This window comes from Vulpes lagopus, chromosome 5, assembly GCF_018345385.1.
Source record: "Vulpes lagopus strain Blue_001 chromosome 5, ASM1834538v1, whole genome shotgun sequence".
NCBI classification, from domain to species: domain Eukaryota; kingdom Metazoa; phylum Chordata; class Mammalia; order Carnivora; family Canidae; genus Vulpes; species Vulpes lagopus.
In genome coordinates, this window is record NC_054828.1 from 857,261 (window position 1) to 883,581 (window position 26,321).

Here is a 26,321-nt window from a genome sequence, read left to right on the forward strand (position 1 = left end):
GTACTGACCATGGCGATGGGAGGAGGCAGGCGTGGAGGACGCAGGCAATCTGGGGAGGTCCCTCCCTGAGTATATACATGTGCCGAGAGGAGGCCTGTGGGGAGCATAAAAGGACCCCAGGTCCCTGTCAGGGTGAAGGTGCGAGGAGCTTGGGGCAGGGGAGGGAGCAGAGTTGTCAGCTGCTGGTAGCGAGCCACAGCCATGCCTGGTGTCCTTGCCTGGGGGCACAGCTCTTGGTGTCTGTTTCAGACTGTGAATCAAAGGCAGAGCCGCCCATTCTTCCCTGTCCACAAGGAATGAAGTATATGACTGAGCACAAAGCCCCAGCTTCACGAGCCTCAGGGTCCTTCGCACCTCACCTGAGCCTGTCACCCTGCGGTTGTCCTGTGCAGACTGAGGTCGGGTGTGCAGAGCACCCACCAGTGTAGAAGTGGGATGAGAACCACAGAGCAAACGGGCCTTACCTGGCTGTTGGCATCGGAAACCAGCCCCAGCGGAATAAGGCATTCTGGCTCGCTCGCCTGTCCTGCTTCGTCCACAAACACGTGTGTAAAATGTCCGACTCTGGAGCCAAAGATGTTCTCAGTGGTCATTTCTGTCAAAGTGTGTTAGCAAGCGACTGCCAACACACACCGCATGGGCACCACAGGCTGGCCCAGAAGGTGGGTGTCACCTGGTCTGGATTAACAGGCCACGGGAGACCTGAATCAAGTCCCACCAGCACCTGGGACTCTATGTAATGTATGTGCTTGTTCACAGGATGAGGGGTGGGAAAGAGTAAACTAGTGAGACCACGGGCAAGGCCGCAGCACTGTTCACATCAGAGCAGGGGCTCCTCACACCTGTTTGAGGCTCAGGAGCCGGGATGCCTAACACAGCTCCACTGCCCACAAACCATGTGACCCTGGGTAGGTCACACTGTCTCTCTGTGCCTCAGTTTCCCTGACATGACGTGGGAACAGGTCAGCTGGTCTAGCTGAGCGGTGCCCCCACAGGGTGGCTGCTGGCCTCCCCAGTGCGCCCTCACAAGCATGTTCTGTGTTACGATGATACCCCGACCCTCCAGACCAACGGGGGCCCCAGGCAGCCTCTGCCCCACTGGACGCCCGGAGAAAAGATCTACAGCAGGGACACCATGCCAAAAGCCACAGAGCTGCTGTTGACAGGACAAACTTCGGGCAGAGCCTGACAGCAGTGCCACCAGAGTCCGCTGGCCACAGTGAAGCAGCTCTGGCCCTACCTCTCTCCATCCACAGGGAGTCGGCTTACAAGCCCACAATGACACCCATAGGTCCCTCCCTATGAAAGATGAGCAAGTTGCATGCTCCTGTTTTTCTACTTCCTGTCCTAATTCCTGCTGAAGAAACTCAACGTTGATGTATCTTTCTTAGATTATAAGCACTTACGGTTTCAATCTTTTTATAAATCAGTTATTTAAAGGGATGCTGATCAGTCCCCACTATTACCTGATTATACCTCCTCAGCTTGTACAGCCCAGCGGCTTCCCACCTGCTGCTGCTGGCTCCTTCCTCGTCCCTGCCACCTCGGGGAGCCCCGGGTCCCTCTCACCTTTAGGGTCTCCCTGCCCCCCAGCCCATGTTCTCGTACCCTGCCCACACACTAGCCCCGTGCAAGCTCCACAAGGACAGGGACCTGAACCATGCCCAGGGCCTACCTCACTCCTATTTGGTAAAAGAGCCCCGCGCTGCTGCACGTGGTAATGATTATCCTGAAGCGTGAGGCCTTCCAGATATCTTCTCCATCTTTGCAGTATGGTTTGATGGCATCAGTGACTGTCTGCAGGAAGGAGGTGGGGCCAGCTTACTTTTTAAAGTATGAAGTATTTCTTTAAATTGGACAAAGCTGAACAAATCCTGAAAGATAATATCTTGTTCCCACTTCTTAATTATGACCAAGTAATGACTTGAGATTCTTTTTATTTTTTTTTAAAGATTTACTTATTCATGAGAGACACAGAGAGAGGCAGAGACACAGAGAGAGGCAGAGACACAGACACAGAGGGAGAAGCAGGATCCCCACAGGCAGCCCAATGTGGGACTCAATCCTGGATCCTAGAATTCACGACCTGAGCTGAAGGCAGGTACCCAACTGCTGAGCCACCCAGGTGTCCCTTCTTCTTTTTAAAATATTTTATTTATTTATTCATGAGAAATACACAGAGAGGCAGAGACATAGGCAGAGGGAGAGGCAGGGAGCCCAGTGCGGGACTTGATCCCAGGACCTTGGGGTCACAACCTGAGCTGAAGGCAGATGCTCGACCACTGAGCCACCCAGGCGTCCCAACTTGAGATTCTTCAACTGAAATATTTTACACCTTCCTGTCACCTCAGCCCACGTTCTACAGACTCTACAGCCATGAACATAACACAAAATCCTGCAGATCTTTTCCCGAAACAACTGCATACATTTCCTAGATTGTTTCTTTTGTTAAGCCAACCAAGAACTTCTAATTTTCCTAAAGGGGTATTTATGGAGAAATCAATAAAACAAGACCCAAAAGAAACAATACATTTGAGTATCAAACAGAAGTGGAGCAGCAGCGTTTACTAAAGCTGAGACCGCCAGGGGTGCCAGGTGGCTCAGTCAGTTAACTGTCCGACTCTTGCTTTCTTCAACTCAGGTGGTGATCTCGTGGTCGTGAGATCGAACCCTGTCAGGCTCCATGCTGGGCATGGAGTCTGCTTGAGGTTCCCCCTCTAAAGAAAAAGCTGAGAATGCCCATCTCACAGAGAAGGAAGAGAATGTACTTCAAGTTAGGCATGTGTGGGCAGGACTTCCCTCTGCCAGCTGGCTGGGACAACTCACCTCCTCAAACCTGCAGGTGGCGTTCACACGGACCATGGTGCCAGGCCGCAGCACCTGGCTCTCATGCAGCCGCAGACACACGAGGTCGGCCGCACTGTTGGAGGGTGCACACACCAATATCCGGCTGTCCAGCAAAGCGTAGTATACCTTCAACCAGGGCACATGAGAAACAGAGGTGATAAATGTCAACCTGTCCAGGGCAGACACATGTGGTAAGTCTGACACCAACATGCTTGTGCTCACTATGCGGGGGTGGCCATGTGGGCTCCCATCGGTTCCTTACATGCCTGAGACATGGCCACTGACACATATGTGCACGTGCCAACAAGACAGGAGTCGGTGAGAGAGTTCTCTGTTCTCCAAGATCTTAACCTGTCCTCCCAAGGCAGAGATGGTGTCGTCACTCTGATTCCTGAGTGTGGCTCGTGGTATGGTACCCGCTGGGTGCTCAGCACACGTTTGCTAATTTGTTTTTGTTTTTTTTTTAATTTGTTTTTTTTTAAATTTATTTATGATAGTCACAGAGAGAGAGAGAGAGAGGCAGAGACACAGGCAGAGGGAGAAGCAGGCTCCATGCACCGGGAGCCTGATGTGGGATTCGATCCCGGGTCTCCAGGATCGTGCCCTGGGCCAAAGGCAGGCGCCAAACCGCTGCGCCACCCAGGGATCCCACGTTTGCTAATTTGAATCCTGAATCTCACACACACACTCTGTACCAACTCCATGTTAAATATGGAGGCACCAGAAACTTCTGCAGAATGGTGGCTTTACTGTAAAGGGAACTTCTTTTCTACAACAAAGTTCATGACTGAATGGTAGAACATTTTTTAAAATTCTTTTTAAGGTTTTATTTTTAATTAATCTCTATACCCAACGTGGGGCTCGAACTTACAACCCTGAGATTAAGAGTTGTGTGCTCCACTGACTGCATCAGCCAGGCACTCCAGAATTGTCAACCATCCTAAGAATAGAGGGTCCTTTCTAAAATTATGAAATAAGCTTTGAAAATCCTACCTAGTTCCATAAACGTAGTACAAACTTGGCTAACGTGAAATAACTGAGATGAAGCTCACTCTTACTTTGATTCTGCACGAGCTGCTACTTCCTGAGAACATAAAAGTGGCATGTGGCCTAGGCCACCAGTAGCTGTGCTGCCACCTGTACTTACCTGTAAGACAGCCTCTATTATCGTCACTGTCTTCCCGGTTCCAGGAGGTCCAAAAAGAATATACGGGAGAGGGCGGCAGTCTCCACTCAGGATTCTTCTGACTGCTAACTTCTGGTTTTCATTGAGCACAGGATTGAAAAATCCCTTCTCTCTCGCCTTAGGGGTTTGAACGTCATTTACTGTATTCAAAGTGGGAACCCGTGTTAGGCAGAGGTCAAACAACTTGGCACAGCAGGAGCACAGGGCAGCAGAGCCGCCCAGAGGCGACATGGCCTATCTGGAGCCTGCTGCCGAGGTGTGCTGTCCAATAATCTGAACTTCACTGGGCGAGTCCAGAAAGTTAACTTTCTGAGAACCTAACTGCCAGCCATACAGTTCATTCTTCCACTTTCCGTGCGCACATCACCTAACCAAGACGTCAGGGACGTGGTCTGGAAAAGGCCAGCTGCAGTAGCCTGGCCTCGGGTTGAGTACCTAACCTCACATTCCTCCCCGGCCCGCCCCATGCCCTCTGGGGCTGCAGTCAGCCCTCACCATACGCACCCAGATTCCTTGACTCTTCAGCAAGGGCCACTGGCCCCGGGGTGTCCTGGGCCCCAGCCTGCCTCTCCTTTGCTGCATGCTTAATCTGGTCCTTCATGGCTTTCCTATTCTAGAAAGAATCATGCAGAAAAATGGCCTTAAAAAAAAAAAAAGCTCTGTATTTACACAGGTTTAAAGACGGAACATAAACAGCTGTCAAAGTTCTTTGTGTTTTAACAGCTCTTCACATGGATCAGATTGTATGTTTCAAAACACAGTAATAAAAAAAATACAGATATCTGACAAAAAAGTTGCAAAAAGGTTTCTTTTTTGAATTCCCTTACAAATAAAAGCAAGAACAAACTAAACTCTGTATGGTGACGCCAGACAAAGGGTGATACTTATTTGACGAAGGGGTCTTCTCTATCTGCATCCTTCCCCGCCCTGCTCATCTGTGAGGGAAAACTCAACAGTACTGGAGTTAAATCCTGGCCCCTGGTTCCCCTCAGGCGAAACCCTTTCCTCTGCAGCCTGAGTAAGGCCGGCAGGGATGGCTCAGGGCAGAGCTTGTTCTGAGGGGACTGAACATGGCTCCCAAGTGCCCAGGTGCTGCCAAGGCCTGGCAGGGCTTCTCTGTCCACTGTGTTCCACATTCTGTGTAAGAACTGATTCAGTGTGTTTAAACAAACCGAATCTGTCCTGGACCAAGGGGGTTGGCTTTCAAATCTCCCGTTACAAACAACACTGTAATAAGCACCTCTGCACATTTACCTTTGTGCAGTCACATGATTATTTTCTTTCTTTTTAAGATCTAGTGGGCTTTACTCAATTTGTGAGTCAGGCAGCATCGCACCTAACGTGATTATTCTCACAGGGCAAATTCTAGAAGTAAAATTGTTACTAAAAGTTTCACATTAAAAATGATATGCATATTGCCAAATTTTAGTCTAGAAGGTGACAGCAATGCACCTTCCCATTACTTTGAGTTTTCAGAGAGTCACTGATACACAGTAAAATGTGCACATTTAACATGCCCAACTGGACAAGTTGTGACACATACATGGGACAGCATCAACTAGAGAGCTAAACACATCTACAGAGTCCACAAGATGCCCTCTGTCAACAGTGGTTACTTTTTCTAGAATGTTCTGTACAGGGAAGCCTAGATGATGTACTTCTTGTCTGACATCTTTCTACAGGGTAGTTAAGTGTTATGAGATCCACCTACGTCATCCCAGGCATCAACAGTTCACACCTGTCACTGCCAGGGACTATTGCACAAGAACATACTGCAGTTCCTTTATCGGTTCACATGTGGATGGATACTGGGCCATGACTCAGGGTGTTGCTGTGAACATCTGTGCAGGGCCCCTCATATGGACATGTGTTTTCAGGTTTCTGGGGCCAACACTAGGAGTGAAGCAGCTGGACTGTACTGCCAGTGTGGGTCTAGATTCTTAAAGAACTCATTTTTTTTTTAAAAAAGATTTTTATTTATTTATTCATGGGAGACACAGAGAGAGGCAGAGACATAGGCAGAGGGAGAAGCAGGCTCCATGCAGGGAGCCCGACGTGGGACTCAATCCCAGGTCTCCAGGATCACGACCTGGGCTGAAGGTGGTGCTAAACCACTGAGCCACCAGGGCTGCCCTTAAGGAACTCATTTCAAAAGCAGCTGTACCATTCTGTGTCCCCAGTAGCTCGTATGACACTCCTGTTGTCACACATGCTCACCATGGTAAGTCTGTGGCCCTGTTAATTTAATTTGGGTTCCTCTGTGTGTAGTGGCAGCTCACTATGGTTTTGTTTCCCTAATGACTAATGCTGAACACATTTTCATGGATTTACTCACTGCACAGTTCCTGATGATGGTCTGTCTTATGATGGTATGAAAGCGGTACACACTTTGCAGAAACTATTCAGAATTTTGAATTTGGATCTTTTCCCTGGGGCAGCGATATGTACTACGATCCTCTGGCAATGCTGGCAGCGGCCACAGTTCCCAGTCAGCCTGCGATCCATCACGAGGTCGACAGCCGATGCCGATAGCCACTCTATTTCTCACTTTGAATACAGCATGCAGTAATTACGTGAGGTATTCAGCACTCGATTATAAATAGGCTTTGCATAAGCTGATTTTGCCCCACTGTTTTGCACACTGTTGAGGTTAGCTGGACTAAGCTGTGATGTCTCGTAGGTGTATTAAATCCATTTTCAACTAAGTATTTTCACCGTATGCTAGATTTCACAAGATGTGACCCCACCCTAAGCCAAGGGAGATCTCCATAATCTTTGGTAAAGTGTTCATGTCTTTCATTCAGTTTTAAGACTCTAATGCTCTAGTGATGAGCTAGACTTTCATGATCCTAACCATGTCTTTTGAACAGTAAAACATTTGAGTCCAAATTCATCAATTTTTTATGAATCACATTCTTGGCATCCTATCTAAAAACTCTTTGCCTAACCTGAAGATATTAATATTTTCTCTTGGGATGCCTGGGTGGCTCAGCTGGTTAAGTGTCCAGCTTTTGGTTTCAGCTCAGGTCATAATCTCAGGGTCGTGAGATTGAGCCCTGCATGGGCTCTGCACTGGGTGTGGAACTTGCTCAAGGTTCTCTCTACACTCCTGCCTCCTGCCTGCCCTCTCTCTCAAAAATAAAAAGATTTTTTTATGTTGTTTTCTAGAAATTTTAGTTTCAGGCTTTGTATTTTGTTATGATCCATTTTGAAGGATCCAGGTGCACACCCTTGCATACAGACTCCCCATTGTCCTAATGCCTCTCGCTAAGAAGACCATCCTTTCCCCACCCTGATTAACTGTGTACCTTTGTAGAAAGTCAGCTGTCCAAATTCCCATGGGCCTACTCTAGGCTTCTGTTCTATTCCACTGACTTATGTTTATCTCTATGACAGTACCACACACAGGACCACACCATCTTATTATAACTTTGTGAAATGTTTCAAGATCAAGGAGTGTGAGTTCTTGAGTTTGTTCTTTTTCAAAGTTGTTTTGAGAATTATAGGCCTTTTGCATTTCCATATAAATTTAGGAATTGGATTCTCAATTTCTTAAAAAAAAAAAAAAAAAAAAAGTCTGCTAAGATTTTGACCTGACCCACACTGGGTTTGTAGGTTGATTTGGGTCCTCTGACATGGAACAGTTTCTCTCATCAGAGCCATGAGGTCTCTAGTGTATTTTTGTACACCTTTTGTCAGATTTGTCCCTAACGTTCAGAACTTTTTATTAATGAGACACTCACAGAGGCAGAGACACAGGCAGAGGGAGAAGCAGGCTCCCCATGGGGAGTCTGATGTGGGACTCGATCCCAGGACCCTGGGATCATGACCCGAGCCAAAGGCAGATGACTCAACCACTGAGCCACCCAGATGCCCCTGTTCAGAACATTTGGTTGCTATCTTACATTTGGTGGCACTGTAAATTAAATTCTGGGTGTTTATGCTAGTATACAATTTATTTCTGTATACTCACCTTATATCCTGTAAATTTGCTCATCTCTTATTAGTTTCAATGGCTTCTTTTTTGAGTTGGATTTTATACACAAATGGGTGCATTTTTCTTGCAGAGTTGCTGGTCCACAGCCTCCTGCAGCATTGAACATAAGTAGCAGGACTCGACGTGCCCTGATCTTCATGAGAAAAGTGCATTTTGTCACTCACTGTGTAGGTTTTTTGTAGGTGAAGGACGTTCTCTTCCATTTCTAGTTTGCTAAGCTTTTCGGTGAAGAATGGATGTTGGATTTTGTTAGGTGCTTAGTTTCTATTTCACATGTTCTTATTTTTCTAGTTTTCTAAGGAAGAAGCTGAGGTCACTGAGTTGAAACCTTTATTCTTCTTTTCTTTAGGCATTCAGGGCTATGAAAAGGGTGTTTCTAGCAGCAGCTTACTGTTCCTGGTATGCTGCGGTGTCACTTTCACTTTGCAAGAAACATTCTAATTTTTCTACTGATTTCTTCTGTGATCTGTGGGTTACATATAAGAGTGTTTTCCGCTTCTCAATATTTGGGGATTTCCTAGAGATCTTCCTGCAATTGATTTCCAACTTGATTCCATGTGGTTAGAGAACGTATTTTGTATGACTTTAATCCTTTTAAATTTGAGACCTGTTTTCTGGTCCCAAATAAGGTTATAGTGGTGAAAATTGTGTCCACTTCTATACAAAGTGCATGTATCCAGCTCTTCTTGAGTGGTGTGTTCTACAGACACCCCTGACTGCCCACGTCATCTGCACCTGTGCCCATCATCTTTCCTGTAATTAACTGGGGGAGGAGTGCTGACATTGCTGACAGGCAAAGGGAATTTGTCTGGTCTCATTGCTGATAGGCACAGGGAATTTGGTCTCTCTGCAGTTTTATCAGTTTGTTTCATGTGTTCTTTTTTTTTTTAATTTTTTTTTTTTTAATTTATGATAGTCACAGAGAGAGAGGCAGAGACAAAGGCAGAGGGAGAAGCAGGCTCCATGCACCGGGAGCCAGACGTGGGATTCGATCCCGGGTCTCCAGGATCGCACCCTGGGCCAAAGGCAAGGCGCCAAACCACTGCGCCACCCAGGGATCCCTGTTTCATGTGTTCTGAGGCTGTTATTAGGTGATTGTGTGTGTCTAGGATGGTTATACATTCCTAATGATTACTTTCCGTTACTATGACATCACCTTCATCCTGATTACCAATACTCTGAAACCTGACACTGATACAGCCACTCCATCTTTTTTTTCCATCTTTATTTTGATATCTTTTTCTTTTACTTTCGACTTATTGTCTTTATATTTAAAACATATTTCCTATAGGCAGCATATAGTTAGTTCTTTCCTTTTTATGCAGTCTGACAATCTCTACCTCCTAACTGCTTTGTTGAGCCCACATACATGTGATGTGGTTACTGATAGATTTAATTTCCTCATCTTGCTACTTGTTTTGTGTCTCAAGTGTTCTAGGTGCACAATTACAGCCAGAGATGTCAACAACCCACCCCATGTAAATCACTGTACAAGTGGGTAATAAATAAGTCAGGTTATGGTATGGTTGTCTATGTGTCCTTTTCTGCTTACTTTTGAACTAATTATTTTTGTGATTTCTTTTTATCTCCTTTTTGGTCTAGCTCTTTATATTGTTATTTTAGTAGCTGCTGTAGGGTTTAGAGTATATATTAATTGATCACAGTTTCCTTCCAGTGAATTATAACAGTATAAGAAATAATATTCTTCTCCCATCCCCTATACTATTATATTTTATATGTTACAAACTATAATACATTGTTACCATTTTAGCTTGAAAGTCAATTATCTTTTAAAAAATTATTATGAAGTTTTATCACAGTAATAACATTTCACTTCAGATCTCTTAGAATTCTACTCTTTTGATTCCAGGAGTCTGATTATTTTAGAGATCTCATATGAAAGGAATCACGCAGTATGAGTCCTTCTGTGACTAGTTTATTTCTCTGAGTATAATGTCCTTCAGGTCCACCCATGTCACATTTTACAGGATTTCCTTCTTTTTAAAAAGTCAATTATCTTTTAAGAATTTTTTTTAAAAGATCTATTTATTTATGATAGAGAGAGAGAGAGGCAGAGACACAGGCAGAAGGAGAAGCAGGCTCCATGCTGGGAGCCCGTCCCGGGACTCCATCCCGGGACTCCAAGATTGTGCCCCGGGCCAAAGGCAGGCGCCAAACCACTGAGCCACCCAGGGATCCCCTAAGAATTCTTTTTAAAGAAAAAAGTGATTTAAATATATGTAGCTACTTATAATTTCTGGTCTTTTTCATTCCACTGTGTAGACCCTCATGTCCACCTGGCATCATTTCTGTGTGCTGCAAGGGTCCTCAGTCCAGCAGTGGTCAGTGGGTAACGGACTCCCCCATCTCTCAGCCTGAGCAAGTCTGAGTATGTTTCTATTTCCTCTTATTTCTAGTGTTTACTGGGCACAGAGTTCTGGGCTGACGGTTTCTCCTGCCAGCGCCTTGCTGTCTTCTGGTGCACACTGCTGTCAGAGTCTGCTGCTGTCCTCCTTCTTTTTTAAAATTAAAAAAAAAAAATTGAGAGCGAGAGAGAAGCAGACTTGTTTTCTGTGTCTCCACTGAACAGAGTGCCCTATATGGGGCTCCATCCCAGGACCCTGGGATCATGACCGGAGCAGAAAGGAGACACTTCACCGGCTGAGCCACTGAGGCACCCTGCCATCCTTGTTTCTGCTCCTTGGTATGTAATGTCGCTCTTTGCTTCTAAGGTTTGCTCTTTGTAAGCGACTTTCAGGAATTTGACTGTCAAGTACCTCAGTGCAGTCTTCTTCACATTTCTTGTATTTCAGGTCTGTTAGTAAGTCTCCTGAATATTTAGGGTTTATGGTTTTTATCAATTTAGGAAGGCTTCCACAATTTTTTCTAGTATTTCTTACGCTTCTCTCTGGGACTCCAATTGCATAGATGTGAGGCTGCTAGAAGGTGTCCTACAGCTCACTGATGCTTTTCTACTTTTAATACACTTTGTATTTTAGAGCTATTTTAAAAACTTATTTTGCTTCATTCTGTCAAGTTTCTGTAACTGTTCAAGTTCACTAATTTTTTTTGACTGTATTGTCTAGTCTTTTAATTCTTTCTTTTTTTCTTAATGTTTATTTATTCATGGGAGACACAGAGAGGAAGAGATAACAGGCAGAGGGAGAAGCAGGCTCCCTGTGGGGAGCCCGATGTGGGACTTGATCCTGGGACCTGGGATCTGGGATCACACCCTAAGCTGAAAGCAGACACTCAGCTGCTGAGTCACTCAGACCTTCCTATTTATATTTTTCATGATAGACATTGAATTTTTTTAAGATTTTATTTATTTATGTGTGAGAGAGAGAGAGAGAGATATGCAGAGGAAGGAGCAGGCCCCATGCAGGGAGCCTGACATGGGGTGGGACTTGACCCCAGGATCACACCTTGGGCTGAAGGCAGGAGCTAAACCGCTGAGCCATCAGGGCTGCCCAATTTTTTTGTTTCTTTAAAAGAAATTTGTCTTTTGTTTGTACCTCTACTGAACATGCTTGTGCTCATGAGCATATGGAGTGTAGTTATAAAAACTATTTTAATGTCCTTTTCCGTTAATTGCCACTACTGTTACATACACACACACACACACACACACACATATATATACATATACATATATATTATTTCAACTGATTGAAATTTCTTATAGGCTGTGTTTTCAGTTTGTTTCTGGATTAGATACTAGACATTGTGAATTTTACACCTTGAAAGGCATGTACTTTTGTATTTCTGCAATTATTCTAGAACCTTGTTGTGGCTGTGGCTGCACTACTTAGCCACTCTCTCAGCCTTTCAGATGGACGGGGTGGCAGGCAGCACAGGGCCAAACTCTCCCCATTCCTCAGGTGACACCCTCTGAGGACTCTACTTGTTACCCTGTCAATTCTGTGGCTGTGGGAACAAACCATGCCCAGCACTGCGGGGACTCAGGATTCCTGCTATTCTCCAGGGCTTCTTCCCCAGACCGGAGTTGTTTCACCGCTGGCATGCATTCAGGAGTCCTGGCCTGAAAATTCAAAGGGGCCTGTGCTGACTCCAAGAGCTCTCTCTTTCCTGTGGTCTCCTCCAGCCCTCTGTCCCATGAACAACATCTGTCTTGTACTTGTACTGCCAGGAGTCTCATCCTCAATTCTGCAGACCATTGGCTTCCCCCCTTCTGCTCCCTGGCCTGGGAACTTTGAAGATGGTGAGCTGGGGCAATCACAGGAGTCACCTCATGTGCTTTCTCTCTCTCAGGAATCACTGTCCTATGATAGCTGATGTGCAAATGTCTGAAAGTGTTGTGTCATGTGTTTTGTCTGATTTTTAATTATTTAAGGCAGGAAGGTAAATTCAGTCTCTGTAATTCCATCTTGGTTGATATGTGGAATGCCCCTGAGTTTATTTGCTACCTAGCTAATCCATAATAAGAAGGTAATGTTCTGCATTTAAAAGTATTAAGATTCAGCTAATCAGGAATGTGATCCACACAAACAGCCACACTTCCTCCACCTCACATGTCCCATCAGGATCACAAGACCCTCCCCCTGAGAATCAAGCCATGAAGTGGACCAGTGAGGTGATGGAGAGAGTCTGCAGGTAACAGTGTCTGTTCCAATGAAGATCTCTTTCTACTTTCAGATTAGGTAAGAAAGATTATTTTTTTTTATTTTTTAAACTTTTTTTAAAAATTTTTTTATTTATTTATGATAGTCAGAGAGAGAGAGAGAGAAGCAGAGACACAGGCAGAGGGAGAAGCAGGCTCCATGCACCAGGAGCCCGATGTGGGATTCGATCCTGGGTCTCCAGGATCACGCCCTGGGCCAAAGGCAGGCGCCAAACCGCTGCGCCACCCAGGGATCCCCAAGAAAGATTATTTTAATGGAAACTATTTGCTGTTTCTTTCACAGAATTGTTTGTGACTGTGTAGGCATTCCAAAACTATCATTTTTGCATTGTTTTGGAGAGGAGCTATAAAATGGTAAGAGTTTCTAAATATTAGATAGAACTAAAAATTTATATTTATTATACATTTAAAACATGCTAAAAAAGGAAATTCCAACAGCACAGAACTACAGATTAAAACCTCTACCACAGGGATCCCTGGGTGGCGCAGCGGTTTGGCGCCTGCCTTTGGCCCAGGGCGTGATCCTGGAGACCCAGGATCGAATCCCACATCGGGCTCCCGGTGCATGGAGCCTGCTTCTCCCTCTGCCTGTGTCTCTGCCTCTCTCTCTCTCTCTGTGACTATCATAAATAAATAAAAATTAAAAAAAGAAATAAAAAATAAAACCTCCACCACAGACATGGAGAATTCTGCTCATTACTGGAAATACAATGATAAATAAAACCACTTCTGTTTTACTCATAAAAATATATGGAACAGCCTAGGATAACAGCTGGCATGTAACAGGCACTATGTTACTCTGTATAGAACAACTGGATTGTATAAATAACAAATAAATAACTTTGTAACGCTCATAATGATTACAATTGTTAACAACTTGGTAGATGTATACTTGTCCAGACATTTTCTATGCAGCATATAACCATATAAATGTGGATATACACAAAACACATATAACTTTAAAATAAAATGGTAAGCTCAAACAAATGGATCCTTGTCTTGGTTTTCCCCACTAACGATATGATAGCCATCTTAGCCCTATGTAAAGTTGTATGTAAACTTTACACTACACATCTGTAGTATGGTATCTTAGTTTTATTTGAGCTGTTATCTCGGGTTACTTGTGAACTACACTCCTCTAACACACTAGGCAATTGAGAACTAATATATTATCTACTTAAATATTTAAATAATCAAAGCAATACCTTGATGGTGGAGTGTCCATTGTTTTTGGTGTCTTGTGCAAGGTTCCAATTCCCCGTCACTTGGGGAGACTGTAAAATGATTTCTTCTGGAAATAACACTTTTAAAACAAGGGAAGAAGGTAGGTATTACTGAAAAGCTTAAAAAAGATGAATAGAGGCAGCCTAAGTAATTCACATTTATGCCTTCCTTTCTCTTCTGGCTTCTGTACATGGTTTCTCAGTTACCGCAGAATACCAGTACTGTGTATCGTTCGCAAAGAAGCCATCTGCCTATCTGGAGCTACATAAGTGAATTATATTAAGAGGGGAAAAGCACAGTGCAATGACTTCATTTTAAATAATTTAAGCATGCTATTTTTATGTAGTTGGAATAGTAAGAAAACACTGAAACTTGCCAATGGGAAGGAAACTTTGGACTGCATAGTTTTACTTGTAATATAGGACTGAAGAGTCTGTTTTTGCACAAAATTGTACATGAAACTTATAAAAACATTCTGGGAAGAAGTAACACTATCATTCCACAAAAATAATACCTTTAACACCTAAGTGGATGACGTGTTCAAGTGCAAAGTGACACCGTCTGCTTGTAGTCCTGCCAGAGAGAGAACAACGTGGAATAATTCACCTTCAGTTTAGAAATATTAAGTTTAGCACTGGTCACTAGGTTATGAAACCTAATTACATAACTTGCGCCAACCTGCTAATGTAACCTTTATAAAATACGTAAAAAAGAGCTATATTAAGAGACAGAAAAAAAAAAAAAAAAAAAGAGACAGAGATCCCCACATTCTCACAGGCCCCGCCGGGGAGTCTGGAGCACAGAGGGGTCACTTTACAGTGTGTGTCTATTCACAACATTAGGAATTTTACAGAAAACTTTAAACCGAAACAACTCATGTATCAGGACAGCAGAGACTCTTTCCTTTCTAGGACTATTTCTCTTTTAAACATACAAAGAGTGCAAGTAGAAAAAAAAAGGGGGGCGGAATATAGCCTTACAGCCTTAGAGGCATTAGGGAAATATTAATACTATTATATCAACAGCAAAGCAATTTAGATTGTAAGATTTAAACTTTTGAAATTCACAACCATTAAAAGATACTGAGGCCTATTAGTAATTTTAAGAGTTTAAGCAAAAATTGATTCAAACCAAGCAGCACCCCAGCCAGCAGATGCAAAGAGGCCATGAAGAGCTGTATGGAATAAAGGACTTTACAGCCAGAAGGGAGTGGGCACAAGGAAATTACCCTGGGGCAAAACAGGGGGCTGGTTATCGCAAGCTCCTTTTCATAAGGGGTGGGCAGGGGTCCGCCAGGCTGAGCCCCTCACCAGTCCTGATGAGGCAGTTCCCGAATGACTGGCTCAAGATTCCGTTTCGGGGGGAGTCAAAACTGTATTTCCCTCCTGGTGTGGTGACTTGGGGCTCAGCATAAGAAACTGCTGTAGGGAAGCCCCGGTGGTGCAGCGGTTTAGCGCCGCCTGCAGCCCAGGGCATGATCCTGGAGACCGGGGATCGAGTTCCACGTCAGGCTCTCTGTATGGTGCCTGCTTCTCCCTCTGCCTGTGTCTCTGCCTCTCTCTGTCTCTATGAATAAATAAAATAAAATCTTAAAAAAAAAGAAACTGTTGTACACCTGCTGTTTTGTTTCTCCACACAATGAAAATAAAAAACATAAAACCTCATCTTCAATGAAGATGACCAAAGCTCCAAATAAGTGAAGATGGATATCTATTAAATAAAGAGTATCTGGCCTCAAATAAGCACAAGTACAAGAGCGGCTCCTTACCAACTCCAAATCTGGGCCACACACAGGTTTCTGGAAAATTCAGACTCGGGAGCCCAAAGACCAAATGATTGTTTCTCACCCGAATTACAAGGTGCAGAGCAGATGCTGCAAGGTCACCATGAGGACCCATTTGCACAGCCTGGAATTATGGGTGAGGGGGTGTATGAAGCTGGAAAAACTGAGTGCTGCACCCAAACCTCAGACACTTTCCCTAGGCTCCCAGGCACGAAGGGTACTGGCAGCCCCACTGTTCCTTCAGCATCATCTTCAGCAATTAGCTGCCCAGGTTATAATCAACTCCATCCAAGAGGAGTCACAACCAGAACAGCACTTAAAGCAGACACTTAGAGAAGAAGAGACCGGGGAAGGACTAAATGCCTCATCCCCTTTCAGTGGGTGGCTTTCCAATCTCAGTGCTATCTCACCTCTTCCAGAGGGGAAGGAGAAAAGGTTTCCAAATATTTTAAAAGGTACAGGGGCACCTGGGTGGCTCAGATGGTTAAGCGTCTGACTCTTGATTTCTGCTCAGGTCATGATCTCAGGTTGTGAGATCCAGCTCTGTGTCAGGCTCCACAGTGGGGGCTGAGCTTGAGAGTCTCTCTCCTTCTCCCTCTGCCCCGCCCCTTGTGTGTGTGTACGCCCTCTTTAAAATAAATAAATCTTAAAAAAATATTTTAAAAGGCACAAGAAAGACTGAACATGTAACAAAGACTATGCCAAGCTAACAAGATCACTGTCACTGCACACAAAGGTGATACTTAAATGCTTACTGGTTTTTATTAAATCAAATTTGCAGTCAGAAAGCTTTCCATCAAGAAAGCTCCTGACCTGGAAGGCTTTACTGGCAAATTCTACTGCCCAAGGATCCTGTCCTCATGCTTTAATGAAAACTGAAGGCGTCTCAAGAATTCTTTCTTGGTCTTCGGCTCTGAACCCCACCACTTTAAATCACATTGATTTTACATTAGAAAACCAATCAGTTTAACTATCTTAATAGACTAAAAAAGGAAAACCACACAATCACCTTGATACAGAAGCAGTATCTGACCAATCCCACACCTACTCATGACTGAGTGCTGGCTGGCAGCACACCTGGAGTCCATCTCCTCAACCTGAAGGGGGCCAAGTACAAAGGACCTACCTCCAGCTCACACGGTGCTTAATGGTTCCAGACTGAATGAATGCTAACCCTCAGGTGGGGAACAAGGCCATCTAGGAAATGCTATTCTAGCCAATGCAGTCAGGCAAGGAAAAACAAAATGCATCCAGATAAGAAAGCAGTAAAGCTCTTTACTTGAACATAAAGATCATATGTGTAGAAAACCCTATGCAGCCTATAAAGAGCTACTAGAACTGCAAAATGCATTTAACAAACTCTCAGGATACTAGAATATACAAAAATAAATAGCATTCATAAACATTAACTGGAAGCAAGTAGAAATTTAAGGTTACTGTTTACAACAGCAGTACATTTTAAGAGTCCTACCAATCTGACAGAGGAGAGGAAAAACAGTAGTGAACTGTACAGATGCTCCTGAAAGCAATGAAAACCAGACCTAATGAGATGGAGAGAGGTACCATTTCCAAGGCTTGAGAGACTCAGTATTAAGGTATCAATTCTTCCTGAGATGGACCTAAAAATTCAATGTAATCCCAATCAAAACCATAACAAGTTTTTTGTACAAACAGATAAATTGAATTCTAATATCCATACAGGTCTACCAAAGACCGAGGAAAGCCACACCAACGTGGCAGACAATGGACAAAGTGGAAGCCTTATGCTACCTGATTTAAAGACTCATCAACGAAGACTATGAACGGGAAATAAGCACATAAGAAGGCAGTCAGCATGATGACTCATTTGGGAAATGCAGACCCAACCATAGTGAGACACCAGCTCACAACTATTAGAACAATCACAATGAAACACGCTGACCAGACCAGGGTGTGAGCCTGTGGAGCAACAGGACCCCCACACGAGCTGGTGGGAATGCAAATGGCACAGCTGCTTTGGGTCAGAGCTTTCTTTCAGTTTCTTACAATTATGCACACCCTCACCACACTGTTCCATGTTCACCCAAGAGAAATGAACACACGAACATGCAAAGATTTGTATGCAGACATTCATAGCAATTCCTTTATGTAATGGCTAAAAGATGAAGAAAACCGAGTGTCTACCCACAGGTGACTGGATAGATGAACTGTGGTAGATTCCTTTTTTTTTTTTTTTTTAAGATTCTATTTATTTATTCTTGAGAGAGAGAGAGAGAGAGGCAGAGACACAGGCAGAGGGAGAAGCAGGATCCATGCAGGGAGCCCGACGTGGGACTCGATCCCAGGACTCCAGGATCATGCCCTGGGCTGAAGGCAGGCACTAAACCACTGAGCCACCCAGGTGTCCCCTATGGTAGATTCTTACAACGAAATACTACTGTCATAAAAAGGAAAAAAATGGGAATCACTGTTAGACAACTGATGTTAATGTAACATCGTGTGTCAACTATAATTCAATAAAAATATCAATGAAATCATTTTAACAGTGAGGTTGAATCTTAGAATAATTATGCTAAGTGAAAAAGAGATGTCAGGTAAAAAAACAGTAAGTCTTGTATATTTCCATTTATGTAAGATTTTATAAAGTGCAAACTAACCCTACTGCAACAGAAAGTGCTGCTTTGGGCCTGGGGAGGCCAGGGCGGGGGCGGGGTGGTGGTGGAAGGAAGCGTTTGCTGTGGCAGATACTCTCTTTCTCTTGACCGTGGAGGTGGTTTCACAGGATACAGATGTATATGAAGTCCTCAAACTACATACTTTAATAAGGCATAATTACAGTGCCTATATTCTATCTCATTAGACCTGTTTTATTTTTTAAAGGGAAAATCCCTACAGAAAGCAAGTAACACACAAAAGTCCAGCCTCTCTGCCCTCTCTACAGAGCCCTGCCCAGCTCTGCTCCACCTGCTGCACTGCAGGCCTGCCCCATTTCCAAATGTTCAAAAAATAAAATATCTATTCCTCACTTGTTTTTATTTTTATTTTATTTTATTTTTTTAAAGATTTATTTATTTATTCACGATAGACATAGAGAGAGAGAGAGAGAGAGGCAGAGACACAGGAGGAGGGAGAAGCAGGCTCCATGCCGGGAGCCCAACGTGGAACCCGATCCCGGGACTCCAGGATCGTGCCCTGGGCCAAAGGCAGGCGCTTAACTGCTGAGCCACCCAGGGATCCCCAGGAATAGATATTTTAAAAAAAATGAGAAATCTTGGGGCACCTGGTGGCTCAGTGGTTGAGCGTCTGCCTTTGGCTCAGGGTGTGACCCTGGGGTCCTGGGATCAAGTCCCACATCGGGCTCCCCACAGGAAGCCTGCTTCTCCCTCTGCCTGTGTCTCTGCCTCTCTCTGTCTCTCTCATGAATAAATAAAATCTTAAAAAAAAAGTGGGGGGAAATCTTGGGCACCTGGGGACCTCAGTTGGTTGGGCTTCTGTCTTTGGCTCAGGTCATGATCTCAGGGTCCTGATATAAATCAAGACCTGTGCTGGGCTTCCTGCTCAGCAGGGAATCTGCTTCTCCCTCTCCTCCTGCTCATGCTCTCTAATAAATAAAAATCCTTTTTTTTTGGGCAGCCCTGGTGGCACAGCGGTTTAGTGCTGCCTATAGGCTGGGGTGTGATCCTGGAGACCTGGGATCAAGTCCCACATTGGGCTCCCTGCGTGGGGCCTGCTTCTCCCTCTGCCTGTGTCTCTGCCTCTCTCTCTCTCTCTCTCTCTGTCTCTCTCATGAATAAATAAAATCTTTTAAAAAAATCTTTTTTTTTTTTTAAAGGGAAATCTCTTGATTTTGTATAACTTAATACAAACAACCTAAACAGTTATGTGGGGCAAGCAAAGCCTTGGTGCGTCAAATGTGGCAGCTTGCCACTCCCACACTCTGGCCTCTCATTTCTTTCACACTCTACACCAGGCTGCCCACATGCTTGCTGAAGACCTGGGCCTGGTGTCTGAGATCACCAAACCAACGTCTTCTCTCCACCTCATCATCCTGTCTCGCCAACAGCCCGTCACTGCTGGTACCCTCAGGCTTCTCCTGGACACGTTCTTTCTGGCTCAACCCCATGGTCTGTCAAGCCTACTGCCCGAGTCCTGCATCCTCTGGCAGGTCGGCTCCCACACCACACCACATCCTTCTCTCCTTCCCTCCTCCAAACCCCTCCTCCTCTGGGACTGGGCTTGCTGCACATGCCAGAGGAACGCATGATCAGAAATGGCCAAGTACACATCAGCTCTCGCCTCTTCCAATCAACTATCTTGAGGGAGAATGTTACCCTCCACCAATGGCTCCTGCCCCACCTGGCCAGACTCATCTCCTCCTGCATGCACTGCCTTGCCCCAGCCACCCCTGCCACTGCAGGAGGCTCCACGGAGCTAGTTTCTCTCATTCCAAAAAGCAAGAACAGCCTTTCCTGGACTTCACGTTGCTCTTCATGCCACCTGCTCAGCCTCCATGGCCAAACAACCTGCTCTCCCCACTGATCCACAACCCATTCATACTCAATACACTTTGATTTGGCGGCAGCCTCAACACCCAAACATTTTCCTAAACAAGACTAATTTTAAAAATCCCTGATCAATTTTAAAATTAGCACCTTCTGATACCTAAAAGGTACACTACAGAAAGTGAAACAACAAGCAACAGATATAGAGAAATTACAGAAGTTAACTGTAGCATTAGGTAGCATAATCAAGAACAGTCCACAAAGAACACAGAAAAGACTCCTACAGGTAACAAAAACCAAATTATTCAGGAGAAGACATGAACCAGCATTTCATGGATGAGGAAATTTTATGGCCAAGAAACATGGAAACTCCCAACCTCATAAGAAGTTAGAGAAACACATGTTCAGATCATAAGGAGACAGATTACCAAGATCTACGAACTTGGCAAGAATTTAAGAGAGTTTAACAAAACCAGGTTCTGGGATGGTGTAGATCAGGTTGTTAGAGATGCTGATGGTGGGGTCTCTGATGCCATCATGGATAAAGCGGAAACAAACACCCAAGCCAAGGTCCCACTCTTTTAAGGTACGGCCAAGAAAACACTGGCACGTGTGCACACAGAGGGAGCAGGTCCTCACAGCAGTGCCTTCAGGGCAGAGACAGGATAAGCGTCCATCCACAGAACGGGGAAAGTGAGTAGGGGACTTACCCTGTGATGGAAGCAGCAGTGAAGACACTGAATAGTGATACACAACATGGAGAATGATAGGAACAGGTCAGTGAAAACCTCCTGGACATCAGACACTGACTGCTCCAAACAAAACCAAAAAAGATTTTTCTGTGTATGTGTGTGCATCCACGTGTACAAAGACACACAAACTTTTTTTTTTTAAATAGGGGAGAGAGAAATACAAAATCCTAGTTAATGGTGGAGGGTGTAGTAGATGAAAGGGAGGGAAAGACAGGTTGTCAGGGCCACCGGCCCACGCTCATGTGATAAACAAGTCATCCGTGTACTTAAGCTCCATTAAAGAATGAAAAGCAAATGTCTGTGACTTCATCTCAAAACATGTCTGGTAGTGAAGCTGGAATCGTGACCCATGAACAGGGATACTGCCATCCTGCATCTCCTACACTGGTGCTGAGGTGTGCAGGGATGGAAGGGAAGCCTGCTACCTGCCAGGAATGAAGATACATTTGTATGACAAGTCACTGAAAGCATTACCTGTTATATGTGAATTCCACATCCATAGGTTCAAAGTTATATGCTTGCTCAAATTCTGGGTTAAGTTTAAGGGTTACATCTTCTTCGTGAATCTAAAAAGGAAACAAAATTTAATTCCCATACTTCACACATTTGATTGTTGGGACAATCTTCATCTTCATCTAGCAACATGTCATGAAACACTGTACAGACTGGAGCTAAAATATGGCATTTTTAAATCCTTGTGAAACTGATCAGAGGATTAAATCCCCTGTTGTTACATCCTCCACACCAGGACCTGGCCCCTGGAGGCGCCTGCATTAGCACACTTCCTGAGCTCCTCCCAGGCCACGCTCCAGAGCCAGGCTCTGTGGAAACAAAGTGTACAGCATAAGCCACAGCCTCCACAAAGAGGTCCTTCCAAGGACTCCCTTTGCAGCAGAATAGGGAACTAGGCATTCTGGGGCCCTTCAGCCATGGCTAGGGCCTGTGTAAAGTGATTCCTGGACAGGTGGGACAAAAAGGGAATTTCTAAGGAAGAACAGGAGGAAAAAAGCAGGAAGGACAGCTGTGAGGTGAAAAGGAGCACAGGCTGAGTAAGGGTGCCAGGCAGTGTGGGCTTCCCAAGGGCTAGGCAACCAGAGCTGGCTGGTGGGAGAGTGGGCACTTGGGCCGCCCTGTTGGCAAGGCCCCCTCTTGCAGCAGAAGCTGTCAGTCCCGTTAAAAGATGAGAAAGCCCAGCACAGGTCCGCAGGTTTCCCAGGGATCAAGATGAACGAGAATGATCCTGTTAAGAGATCACCAAGCACACAAGGAAGCAAATATCCAAGAGTGAGGGTCAGCACAGCCATCAAGGGAGTTGGACCCCCAGGACATCACATGCTAATATCATCATTTCCAGAAACTTGAAAAACTGTATGATTTTTTTTTAAACCCAGAAAGAAAACGATAAACAAGCCAGTATAAAAAATAAGAGGGCAGCTTTAATGAATCAAACAGAGCACGTGGAGATGAAAGCCATGCTAAGACAAACTGAGCGGGAAGGGAGGAAGTGATGACCTCTATTCCCAAGCACATGCTCCTGGTGATAAGAAGGCCCCTCTGCAGATGTGGCTATGCTGGCTGAGGTCAGTGCCGTGCCCAGCCTAGGGAGCCTCCTGTCCCATGGCCCCTGGACCACCAGGTGTGTGTAATCTGCCGGCAGCAGCAGCCCCATTCTGGAATGTCCCCAACACCTGGTGCCAGGTGAGAACACTGGGCTGCTGTCACAGAAACACCAATTTGACATCCATGGAGTAACTGCTGATCCTGGATGTGTGTCTTCTGCCCAGCACGCCATCTGCAGGGCTCTCCTGAGGGCCTTCTGTACCATCATGGTCTCCCATTCCACGGCACTGGCCAAAATTAAACTACAGAGAATCAAGTAAAGCAATGGGCCGAGACCTATAGGATTTACTAACTGGACCATGAATTCCACCACTCAGAAGCGGCTGCCTTTGTGGAATATCCCCCTAAAGGATCAGTAAGCGTGCTCAACACCCTCAAGGCGTAGCTTCAGTCTGGATTTGTCAGCCTATGGTGCTCACTTTGGCAGCACATAGACTAAAATTGGATTTGTCAGAATATGATTCTGGCCACCCCCCAACCAGTGTTCAGGAACCAAGGAGACCTCAACCTGTGATCCTGGTCCTGCTGCTTCTGAAGCTTTATTTCCCACAGCATCTTCCTGGAGGGGCACAAGTGGATCCATTCTTTGGAAGCTAAAAAGTCACTTGGCCATTATGGGATTCTCATACTCTTATTTAACAGCTAAAGTGCAATAAAGCTGGGAAAGCTGACAGCCCCTTGAGCTTGGGCTAAGTGGCTATCACTCTGCAGCGAGGGAGGGAGGGCAGCCTGCTGTGCTGCCCACTGGGGAGAGTCAGTGGAACAGCTGGCAGGGCACCAGGGGTCAGTTCCCTCTCCAATCATCCTAGCACTGGTTTCATAATCAGTGCATTGGCAAGGGCTGGTGCCCTGTATTTTGGTGCAGAATGCAACAAACGTGGCCACAGGGCCAGAATTGCCCCCTCTTTGAATCCTTACCAGACTCTTCTAGTTCCTACAACCTAACCCCAGACAGGGCTTCAGCATTTCCTTGTTTACTTTTAGGTATCAGGCTGGAGTGGGCTTCATCCTTATCTTCACACAGACTTGGCATGTGTGGCAGTGCTATGCGCAGGATGGGAGCAGCAGAGACCGGCCAGAGAATCCCAGAACCATGTGGTAATGACGGGAGGGAGTCCGAGAAGTCAGCAAAACTTCTCCACGAAAGCATTTAGAACTGTAAACTTTTAAGTCTACTTTTCCTTTTGAGGGTCTCTATTCGGGAGTATGTTCGGCCCAAACCTGACTAAATCAAACATCACCACTTACATGTGCTAAAAATAAAAGGTAAATATGACTTACATGATTGAAAATTACCGGGTTTTTTTAAAAGACATTAAGCTCTCTTTATTTATGTATTATTATTTTGTTATTAAGCTGTCTTTATGCATCACTTTAAATATTCACTTAATCCTAAATTTTCTGAAATACTGTCAAAGGCTGAAGGAGCACCCCTGCCACAGTGGCGGGACGAAGTTGACCTCTGACGGGCTGGAAGAGTTGGCCCAGCAATAAAGATCAGGAGCGCCGCTCACCTCAATCACATAGCCGATGTACTCGATGACATGTCCATTGTACTCTTGAGTTTTTAAAATCAGCTTATCACCTAGTTAAAAAATATAGTGCCACATGTAAAACTACAAAATCCCCAAATTTTGCAACTGTTCTCTAAAATTAAACACTTTGAAAAAGTAAAACAAACATCACTGGGATGAACTGCTTAAAACCAGCATCAGAATGACCAAAGAGAGGTGCTGGATGCATGGAAAGTGCTGACCAAGTTTTACAGAAGATTCCAACCCAAAGCAAAGCCAACGAGATGTAACTGGAGTGTTGCCAGTTGCGACGTTCTTTCCCTGACAGGGGATCTACGTCTAGTCCACCGAGTAAAACGGGACCTGTAACAAACCCACCTGCATACAGAGAAGGCCTACTTTCAGCCAATCCTGGGACCTCCAGGACCAGTAGGTCACCATTTCTTTTCAAGGTGACCCCACTCATGTTGTATTCTTTCAGTTCTATTTCTGCATGAATCTCCTCAAGCCAGAGCAAAGTCGAAAATTTTTCTTTGTAGTTTGACATGTTCAAAAGCTGAAAAAAACCCCAGCAAGTTAGTGAGAGCAGAGTCATACATCCAATACACCCGTGGTCCAGGAAAGCAGCAGCTCTGGAGGTGCTAAGTCAAAGCTGCTGAAACTCAGCAAATGGGAGATAATGGCTTTAAAACACTGACCCCCAGGCTGTGCAGGACAGTGCTCCTGAGGTTGGGAGACTACCTCCGGGAACCGCACAACTGCCCCGGCTACTGCCTAGACAGAGTTTCTAGGCCCTGATGCAGAGAGCCCAGGGGAGCTGTGTGGTCTCTGCTTTGAGGAGACGGAGCTGGGGTCCGAGGAGGCCAAGGGGGCAGAGTGCCAGGAAGAGCGAGCAGCACAGATAAAGGTTTGAGGAGCTGCAGAGGGTCCCCTCTGAGCTGTCAGCTGAATGCTGGTCAGTGCGTGAGTGCAAGAGCCCATGTCAGGTTGGGACATTTATCTGATGAGGTAAGAGCAGGGTTCCCCAACCCAGGCATGACCAATACCTGGGCTGCACTCTCCGGGGTGGGGGCCATCCTGTGTACTGTAGGGTACTTAGTGGCACTCCTGGCCCCTACCCACTTGCTGATACTAGCACCCCCAGTCATGACAACCAAAAATGTCTCCCAGGAGGGGAACTGTCCCCTGTTGAGAACCACTGCATGAGAAGGAATAATTCCCAGAGCTCACACAGGGCGGAGAACAGTTTCCAGCAGCCCAAGTGGAAAGGCTTGTAATACATGAGACATTGGACAGAGTATTCAGAAGGGTATTAGCCCTAAGTCAAATGCTATTCTGGTCCCATCTAACAAAGCCTTAAAGCCAGGCTTCAAAGTATCCAACTGTTTCAAAGTAACTTAACTGCACCCCAGAATAAACCTCAGAATATTCTCAGGAACAGAAAAATAAGCCAACAGCCAGCAAGGTAAAATCCAGAATGTTTGGCATCCAAACAAAGATTAACAGGCTTAGAAAGAACAGAAACCACAACTCATAATGGGGAGAAAAACCTCTAAGCAGAACCAGAACTGACCCATGTGACAGAACCTGCAGACTAGGACGCTGAAATGGCTGTTATTCAAAGAGCTAAGACTGAGCATGTGCAGCAGGGACACAGAAGATTTACAAAAGACCCATGCTGAACTGCTGAAGATGGTAACTACCATGAGCAACATTAAAATACACCGGATGGGCCTACACATTGCAAAGGAGAGAACTAGTGAACCTGAGCACTGGCAACAGGCATCTTCCAAATGCAATGTAGAGAAGACCGAGGAAATGTGAGCAGAGTGTCAGTGAGTTGTGGGTGGCTCCAAGTGACCAATACACAAGCAATGGGAATCTGCAAAAAGGGCCGGGCAGAGAGAGAGTCTGAAGACAGAATGTTCAAAAATTACCCAAATTTGAAGAAAACTAAAAGCCCACATATCCAGGAAGCACAAAGAACTCCAAGCCAAGGGATCCCTGGGTGGCGCAGCGGTTTAGCGCCTGCCTTTGGCCCAGGGCGCGATCCTGGAGACCCGGGATCCAATCCCACATCGGGCTCCCGGTGCATGGAGCCTGCTTCTCCCTCTGCCTATGTCTCTGCCTCTCTCTCTCTATCATAAATTAAAAAAAAAAAAAAAAAAAAAGAACTCCAAGCCAAGAAATGAGAAGAAAACTATATTAAGGCAGATTATAAATTGAAATTTTTTAGAAAAAGAAAAACTTAAAAGCTGCTAAAAAAGTACACATT

At 45.1% G+C, this 26,321-nt stretch overlaps 1 protein-coding gene across 1 annotated transcript in view; it reads right to left on the bottom strand.

The window, feature by feature from the left end:
• The window catches only part of MOV10L1 (Mov10 like RISC complex RNA helicase 1), a 70,729-nt gene that overhangs the window by 12,446 nt on the left and 31,962 nt on the right, over positions 1 to 26,321 (bottom strand). Inside the window, exons 11-20 of the mRNA XM_041756686.1 lie at positions 24,425 to 24,602; positions 24,047 to 24,117; positions 21,387 to 21,478; positions 14,411 to 14,469; positions 13,878 to 13,975; positions 4,538 to 4,646; positions 3,995 to 4,173; positions 2,823 to 2,973; positions 1,676 to 1,793; positions 465 to 564 (exon numbers count right to left, since the gene is read on the bottom strand). Coding sequence (XP_041612620.1) covers positions 465 to 564; positions 1,676 to 1,793; positions 2,823 to 2,973; positions 3,995 to 4,173; positions 4,538 to 4,646; positions 13,878 to 13,975; positions 14,411 to 14,469; positions 21,387 to 21,478; positions 24,047 to 24,117; positions 24,425 to 24,602 — 1,155 coding nt within the window. The remainder of the gene's footprint in view (positions 1 to 464; positions 565 to 1,675; positions 1,794 to 2,822; positions 2,974 to 3,994; positions 4,174 to 4,537; positions 4,647 to 13,877; positions 13,976 to 14,410; positions 14,470 to 21,386; positions 21,479 to 24,046; positions 24,118 to 24,424; positions 24,603 to 26,321) is intronic.